This window comes from Quercus robur, chromosome 11 (assembly GCF_932294415.1).
Source record: "Quercus robur chromosome 11, dhQueRobu3.1, whole genome shotgun sequence".
Taxonomy (NCBI): domain Eukaryota; kingdom Viridiplantae; phylum Streptophyta; class Magnoliopsida; order Fagales; family Fagaceae; genus Quercus; species Quercus robur.
In genome coordinates this window covers 35361159-35370337 of record NC_065544.1, presented here as the reverse complement: position 1 = coordinate 35370337, position 9179 = coordinate 35361159, and the positions used below count along the sequence as shown (strand labels likewise).

Below are 9179 nucleotides of genomic sequence, written 5' to 3'. Positions count from 1 at the left end.
CGCGAACAAGTCGCCAACTTGAGTCGCGAAAAGCATGAAATTCCAAATTTTTGAAAAATATTCTAGGTATTTTTCACGACTGAAGCATTTACCCACTAATGAGTCGCGAAAAATCTCTATTATGGACTCGTGATTGGGGCATGTTACTAGTTCTACCCGCGACTGAGTCGCCAGAACAGGGTAACACAATTTTTGAAATTTTTGTAAAAGCAAAGAACTTTCCAAAAACAACTAAAACACTCAAAAATCTTTTTGTGATTAATCAACAAAGATTGAGCATGTGAAAACACATTTAATCAAGTACAATCACACGAATGAATATGGCATTCATTGAACATAGACATGTGTGTTGTGTGTGAATATAAAAAATGAGATCGTCCTTAGTCTAATGTGAAGTTTCAATGATCAATTCAATTAAGTCATATACAACTAGCACTAGATGATGTGACCTATCTCAATTATAGAAATATGCATATATGACCTCCCACAAAAACTTGAGTACAATATCTTTGAAGCTTTTCATTTGGCTCTATGTTTAACATATCATTTGATCTTTTTGAAACAATGCATCTCATTGTGAGATTGATGCTTGAAATTTTTGATATTTCACTTTGATGAGTTAGCCTTTGGCTTTTTGGGCATCATACAATTTTAATTTTTGGTCGTTTTCCCTTTTTCCTAGTTAAATACTAGTATGTGCGACAGGCTTTTGCAGCTCAATATCTCTTTTCATTTAGAGATTTACATTTGGTGAGCTCTTTTTAACAAAAACAATAAAATAAAGAGTGGGAAGATATATAGACACAAGTCTATGCATGTCTCAAGATCAACAAAACCATTCACTAATCATTCATGACAAGGTTGAAGATCTATTTACAACAGTCACATAGATTTCAAGATTTCTTCCACAATGATATGAGTGCATAGAGAACAAGCTATGCTCAAAGATGCACAAGCCATTTGCACAAAGGCACAAGGAAAAAACATTTTTTGAGACAAAACTCAACAATGTTGATCAATCTTTTTGGATTTTTTTAATTTTATGTGGTTTTTGGATTTTTGACACACAAGAAGGAAAAGATTGATAAAAAACAATTAAGGAAAGACAACAAAAGCAGATAAAGCAATAAACAATAAAAGATCATGCTATACAGATAGCCAACAAAGAAGTGTGTGCTTGTCAAACAAATTAACTCAATATAAGGAGGTGAAGCACACAGCACACAAGAGATTCAAGGAATTGTACCAACACCAATGGTCTTACGAAGGGATTCAAACCGTGGACCATCGAGAGGCTTGGTGAAGATGTCCGCCTTTTGATTATCTGTGTGTATGAATTCAAGACACACAACCTTTTCTTCCACTAGATCCCAAATGAAATGGTAACGTATCTCAATGTATTTAGACTTTGAATGCGGAACTGGGTTCTTAGAGAGATTAATGGCACTGGTGTTATCATAGGAAACACACATTGTATCTTGAGGAATTCCATAGTCATGAAGTAGCTTCTTCATCCAAAGGAGTTGTGTGCAGCAACTTCCAGCAGCTATGTACTCTGCTTCAGCTGTAGAGAGAGACATGGAATTTTGTTTCTTGCTCATCCAAGAGATAAGATTGTTACCTAGATAGAAGCATCCTCTTGAAGTACTCTTTCGATCATCCACACTACCAGCCCAGTCTGCATCTGAATAACCGGCAAGGCATGCATTTGAGTCCTTTGAATACCACAACCCATAGTCTGGTGTTCCATTAATATATCGTATAATTCGCTTCACCGCAGTCAGGTGTGATTCCTTTGGAGCAGCTTGATATCTAGAACAAACACCAACGCTGAATGCAATATCCGGTCTACTAGCTGTAAGATAAAGTACACTTCCAATGATACTCCTATACAAGGTTAGACTCATTTCCACTTCAGAAGAGTCAACATTTAGTTTTGTGGACGAATTCATGGGAGTGGAGGCATGCTTTTTGGAGTCTTGTCCAAACTTCTTGACAATGTTTCTAGCATACTTTTCTTGTGACACGAATATGCCTTCCTTCTTTTGTTTGACTTGAAGGCCCAAGAAAAATGTAAGTTCCCCCACCATAGTCATCTCAAATTCTTTCTTCATCTCCTCAGAGAATTCTATAGCCCGATCATCAATGGTAGCTCCAAATACTATGTCATCTACATATACTTGAGCCACGAGAAGGTAATTTTCATCATTCTTGACAAACAAAGTCCGGTTAGCATACCCCTTTTTGAACCCTCTTTCCAGGAGGTAATGAGTAAGTCGATCATACCAAGCTCTAGGAGCTTGTTTTAAGCCATAAAGGGCTTTCTTCAATCTCAACACATGATTAGGGAAGTGAGGATCCTCAAAGCCTTTGGGTTGTTCAACAAACACTTCTTCATTCAGGTATCCATTTAGAAAAGAACATTTTACATCCATTTGGTAGAGTTTGAAGTTCATAGTGCATGCAATGGACATAAGAATTCGAATAGACTCAAGTCTGGCCACAGGAGTGAAGGATTCATTAAAGTCTGCTCCTTCTACTTGAGTGTATCCTTGAGCTACTAACCGAGATTTATTCCGGATTATCTCCCCATCTTCATCAGTCTTGTTTTTGAATATCCATTTTGTGTCGATGACATGAACATTTTCAGGCCCTGGAGCAAGTTCCCACACATCATTTCTCACAAATTGATTCAGCTCTTTATGCATTGACTCAACCCAATTTTCATCTTGGAGAGCTTCTTCTACCCTCTTTGGTTCAAATTAAGCAAGGTAGCAACGGTATGCTACATGATTGGCCAAAAGTATGTTTCCTTTTCTAAGGCGAAGACCTTCATCTAAAGACCCTATAATGTTGCTATCCGGATGGTTCTTAATCACTCTTGATGGTGGCTTCTTTGATGTGGAGACTTCATCATTCCGAGAGATGGGAGGATGAACTTCCGGAGGAGTGAGAGGACTTGATATTCTAGATATTGATCTTGTTTCCATTCTTGGGTTCATGGGAGTTGATTCTTCTTCCGATGTAGGTCCTTCAACTTCTATGTCAAGAGCTTCGACCTCAACAGTGGTTTCTTTGGTGCTTAGTCTTTCTCCATCGTCAACTATCTCTACCTTTGCTATGTCATCATCAATTTTTACATTGATGGACTCCATTACTGTCTTAGCTCTCTTGTTAAAAACCTTATATGCCTAGCTAGTAGTAGAATACCCAAGAAAAATGCCTTCATCACTTTTTGCATCAAATTTCCCAAGGTTCTCCTGATCATTTAGAATGTAGCACTTGCTTCTAACCACTCGGAAGTACTTTACTCTTGGCTTCTTTCCATTCCAAATCTCATAAGTGGTCTTCGTTGTTCCCGCTTGAAAGAATATTCTATTACCAATGTAACATGAGGTCTTCACGGCTTCTCCCCAAAACTTTTGAGGAATTTGCTTGTTTAGTAACATAACTCTTGCCATCTCTTGAATCACCCGATTCTTCCTCTCTACCACTCCATTTTGCTGAGGAGTTTTGGGGGCTGAAAATTCCCTTTTGATTCCATTCTTTTCACAAAACGACTAAAATCTTGCATTCTCAAATTCCTTGCCATGATCACTTCTTATCTTGACAAATAGGAACCCCTTCCTCATTTTGTTGTCTCTTGTAAAGAGTTTCCAATTTCTCACATGTTTTTGATTTTTCTCTAAGAAATTCAACCCAAATGTATCTTGAGAAATCATCAACAATGACCATAATGTACCTCTTTCCTCCTAGACTTTCAGTTCTTGTAGGCCTCATTAGATCAACGTGAAGAAGCTCTAAACATCGTGAAGAAGCAATCACATTCACCTTGTGATGGCTTGTTTTTGTTTGCTTTCCCATTTGGCATGCACCACAAATAGTTTTCTTCACCTTTCCAAACTTTGGAAGTCCCTCAACAACTTCAAGTTTAGATACTTTAGCTACTTGTTTGAAATTTGCATGCCCAAATTTGGGATGCCAAAGTTCCAACATGTCAACACGAGCACTTCTACACGAAATGGGTGTCGTAGGAACTACTCCATAGCAATTATAAGTAGTCCTATTTCCCTCCAAGACTTGAATCCCTTCTTCATTAATGATTATGCATCCTTTCTTTGAGAATTGGGCAGGGAAATCCTTATCACATATTTGAGTGATGCTTAAGAGATTCACCTTCAGCCCTTTGATGTATAAGACATCTTTCAATAAAGGTAATCCCGGTATCTCAATAGTCCCTTTGCCGAGAACTTGAGCATGACTCCCATCACCAAACATTACATAGTCACCAACCTTCTCTTTGAGTGTCTTAAACAGTGATTTATCTCCTGTCATATGATGAGAGCAGCCACTATCAAGATACCATAAGCATGAATTAAATACCTTCAATGAGGTGTGCACAAATAGACAAGCATGAGACAAACATTCTTGACCTTCAAACAGAGATTTATCTTCTATTTTCATGCTTCTGTTAGACTGAATTTTCTTTTTCAGATTATCAACCTTCTCACACATTATTCTATTTTTTCTTTTGTACTTCTTAATCAAAGAGTTAGATTCAGATAGGCTATTGTGTAAGATGTGATTCTTATTCTCAAAATATTTCAGCATGTAAACAAACATCCTAGCATGTTTCTTTGTTTTTAATAACTCTAAGAGTTCATTGATAGGACACCTTTCAAACACACTCATAGAGTCATTATCACAAACATTTAAACCACAATTCAGCATGGCCTTTTCCATAGCTGCATCCATAGCAACGGGGTCTAGGATTGCACTTAGGTAATTAAACCCCAGCAAGTGCACCCACTTTGATACCAATTGAAAGTTCAATTAGTGTATAAAACACTATGAACGTTTAGACCCCCAATTTACAAATTACCAATTCAAGCTTAATGTCAAACAATTAATGTGCGAAATATGAATATAAGCTTAAAACAGAATTGATAAACAATCTAAACCAAATAAAATCACATCCACAGCAGAAATTAAATGGAAAAGATTAAGGGAAGAGAGATGCAAACACAAGGACAACACACGATGTGTTATCGAAGAGGAAACCGAAGCCCTCGGTGTAAAACCTCTCTGCCGCCCTCCAAGCGGTAAACAATCCACTAAAGAATGTAGTTGGGATACATGAACAGTAGAAGACCCTCCAAGCCTAATCTACCCAATGTACCTAAGCCTTCCAAGCTCCTACTTCTACGAGGTTACGCCGAACCTATTTCTTCTTTAGCTTACCAGATTCCGCTACTTGACCATAACATCAACCAATATGAAATTGGTCCCTTCTTAACTACTTCCTAAACACCAAATGGCCTTCTCATAGATATGGGTATGGTGAGAAAAGGTTTTGGTAATGTACCTCTCAAGGATTTGACAATGGAGAGGAAGAGAGTAGAGGAATTTGAAGAGTCTCTATGTGAAGATTGTGGATAAATCAATCTTGGTTTTCTCTAGAGTTTCTCTCTCAAAATTCTCTCTGGAAGCTCTCTAAATTTCGTGGGTATAAGGGTCTATATATAGTAGGGTGAGAAGGAATGCGAAAAGACAGTTTTTCCCAAACAGGGTGGTCTGGCGACTTGGCCTCGTGACTGGGCTTAGTTGCGAGTTCAAGCCGTGAGCTAACGGCCTGGCCAGCCTGGGACTTTTGTCCTATAGTGCAACAGCTAGCATGACTCTTCAGCTCCCCTGCATGCTTCACACGTGTGCCAACTTTGGTGGCTTGCCAGTCGCGAGTCACCTGCGAGTCCAGCCGCGAATCTCTGCATCCTTGCACAATCTTGAGCATTTCTTCACACTCTCTCACTCACTACCCTTACATGATTCCCACCTAAATACAAGGTTACTAATTGCTAAAATACAAGCAAATTTGGTACGAAATAAAGCCAACAAGATGATTCATAAAATTCAACCTTACAAAGTCCAATCAAAAGAAAGAAAGACTGATCGACCACCTTGATATGCCTCAAATTTTACTTTTCTGCACTTGTGATTCTCGTGTCTTTTCTTATGAATTAATAACAGATTGGAATGTCTTGAATCCCCTATAGAAAATTTTTATCATCTTTTAATTTGAGCAATGAGAGAACCACCCATTTATTATCTTTTCTTATTGTCATCATTTTTCTTTTTCTTTTTATTTTTCTTTTTTCCAAGCCATGTAATTTGTGCCCATGATGTCCTTTAAGGAATTTCGCCATGCCCATGGTCTTTGCCCCTACCTTTTGCTTAGATCGTCTTTTTGGGTTTTCAACCTAGCAGGGTCCTTTTGCCTTAATTTTTGCCTAGGTTGTCCTTTCGGGTTTTCAACCTAGTAGGCTTTTGTCTTTTTCTTTTCTAATGTTGTATCTTTGGAGCCTATCTATGTTGATTGGGCGAAGCATCTCTTCCCTATCAAAATCTGTAATTCTTATAGCACCTCCTAACATGATCTTCTTGATAATAAAAGGCCCAGACCATCTTGGCTTCATCTTTCCTCTTGGATCAAAAGTTTCATCTCTAAGCACTTTTAGGACCAAGTGCCCTTCTTTAAGGTTTCTAGGTCTCACCTTTTTATTAAATGCTCACGCAATCCTCTTCTGGTATCCTTGTGCATGGTATTGTGCTCTAGCTTTCTTTTCATCTATCCAAGCCAATTGCTCATATCTATGTTTCACCCAATCTTCTTCTAAGACCTTGGTTTCTACTAGTACTCTCAAAGATTGTATCTCCACCTCAATGGGAAGTATTGCTTCACTACTGTAGACCAAAAAGTAAAAGGTTGCCTCAGTTGATGCACGGATAGAAGTTCTGTAACCCTATAAGGCAAATGGGAGCTTTTCGGCCCAATCCTTGTATGTCACTACCATCTTGGCTAGGATGTTCTTAAAGTTCTTATTGGCTGCTTCTACGGCCCCATTGGTCTGTGGTTTATATAGTGAAGACTTGTGATTCTCAATGTTCTATTGTTCCATGATTATTCTAACCTCTCCCTCAAAGTGGGAACCATTATCAAAGATAATCTCTTGGGGTACTCCATATTGATAAATGATGTTCTTTATGAATCGAGCCACATGCTTGGCTTTTAACATGGAGTAGGAGGTTGCTTCCACCCACTTGGTGAAGTAGTCAATTACCACTAGGATGTATTCGTGTCCATTCGAGGCCTTAGAGGCTATTCTTCTAATCACATCTATTCCCTAGACTAAGAAAGGCCATGGAGAGATCACGCTGTATAGCTCACTAGGTGGCACGTGATTCAAATTCGCATGTGTTTGGCAATCGTGGCAACTCTTCACAAAGTCTACACAATTGATCTTCATCGTGTTCCAATAGTACCCTATCCTTAAGATCTTCTTGGCTAACATTCTCCCATTCATGTGAGGACCATAAATCCCTTGATGGATTTCTTCTATGACCTTCTCGGCTTCTTCTTTCTTTAGACAACGAAGATATATACCATCATAGGATCTCTTGTAGAGCTGACCTCCGTATAAGATGTATTGCATTGCCATCATCCTAATCGAATGGCACTTTCTCTTGTCGGTACTGTTTGGATATACCCTTGATTCCATGAATTTCATGATGTCATAGTACCAAGGAATCCTTTCCTCTTTGTGTACCATCCCATAACTTTTTTCAATTTCTAAGGGTCGTGTCCATACTCCTTCAGGTATTTCAACCATGGAAGCTAAAGTAGCCAAGGCATCTACAAACTGATTTTGAGCTCTAGGGATGACTGTATATTCAATCTTGTCGAAGGTTTTGGTCAAATCCTCTAAATATTGCTGATAGGGCTTTAAGTGCTCTTCCTTCACTTTCCACAACCATTATGCTTGAGCTATAACCAAAGTCGAATCTCCAAAGACCTCGACCTCTTTTACTCCAAATTCTTGGAGAGCTTCCATTCCGGCGATACAAGCCTCATATTCTGCCATGTTATTGGTTGTCTCAAAGTTCAACTTAATTGCCAAGGGTATGTGAGATCCTTCGGGAGTGATCAACTGTACTCCTATCCCATTTCCATATTGGTTCATGGCTCCATCGAAATACATCTTCCATGCCTCTAGCTCAATGTCCAAAATATCCTCATCCGGAAAATCGTCCCTACCATCCTCTCCTTCCAAGGGGTTCTTGGCACAAAAATCTGATACAATACTCCCTTTGATAGTCTTCCTTGCCACATACTTCAAATTGAATTCCGTTAGTAGGATCAACCATCTTGATAGTCTTCCACTCAAGGCGGGCATCTTAAAGAAGTACTTCAATGGATCCATTTTGGCTACTACCCATATCTGGAAGGGTAAGATAATGTGCCTTAACTTTTGTATGGCCTATATGAGAGCAAAGCATGACTTTTCTATAGTTGTGTATCTGGTCTCGTAATCATGGAAACTTTTGCTCAAATTGTATACGGCTCTTTCATTCTTATCATCGTCTTCTTGTGCAAGCATACTTCCAACCGCATCTTTTATGATAGAGAGATAGAGGAGTAATGGTTTTCCATGCATCGAGGGTACCAAGATAGGTGGGTGGAGGAGATATCCCTTAATGAGCTCAAAATCTTTCTGACATTCATCATTCCATTCATGAGGTTCATTCTTCCTTAGGAGCTTGAAGATGGGCTTACAAGTGGAAATGAGTTTGGCAATGAATCGGCTAATGTACTGTAATCGGCCCAAAAATCCTCTTATCTTTTCCACACTCTTGGGTGGAGGCATTTCTAATATAGCTTTGATCTTTGATGGGTCAACTTCTATTCCTCTATCACTTACCAAGAAGCCTAACAACTTCCCTGTGGTTACCCCAAAGGTGCATTTTTGTAAAGTTCAATCTCGGTCTGTACTCCTTGATCCTCTCTAAGAACCTCATCAAGTTAACAATGTGTCCTTCTCTCTCCTTGGATTTCACGATTGTGTCATCAACATACACTTCTACCTCATTATGCATTATATCATGTAACAAGGCTGTGGTCATTCTTTGATAAGTTGCACCCACATTCTTGAGCCCAAATGGCATCATGGCATAACAATAAATTCCTCATTCTATGGTGAAGGTAGTTTTGGTCATATCCCTATGAACCATCTTGATTTGGTTATGTCCCAAGAAACCATCCATGAAAGACATAGAGCACTACCAACTGTGTTATCCACTAAAACATCTATGTGTGGAAGAGGAAAATCATCCTTAGGGCAAGC

At 38.8% G+C, this 9179-nt stretch overlaps 1 protein-coding gene across 1 annotated transcript; it reads right to left on the bottom strand.

The window, feature by feature from the left end:
• Positions 1 to 7181: 7181 nt before the first annotated feature.
• Positions 7182 to 8258, bottom strand: LOC126704975 (uncharacterized). Its single transcript, XM_050403951.1, has 2 exons — positions 7851 to 8258; positions 7182 to 7793 (listed from the first exon to the last, which is right to left on the bottom strand). Exons 1-2 carry the CDS (start codon positions 8256 to 8258, stop codon positions 7182 to 7184), a joined length of 1020 nt encoding a protein of 339 aa, XP_050259908.1.
• Positions 8259 to 9179: the final 921 nt, after the last annotated feature.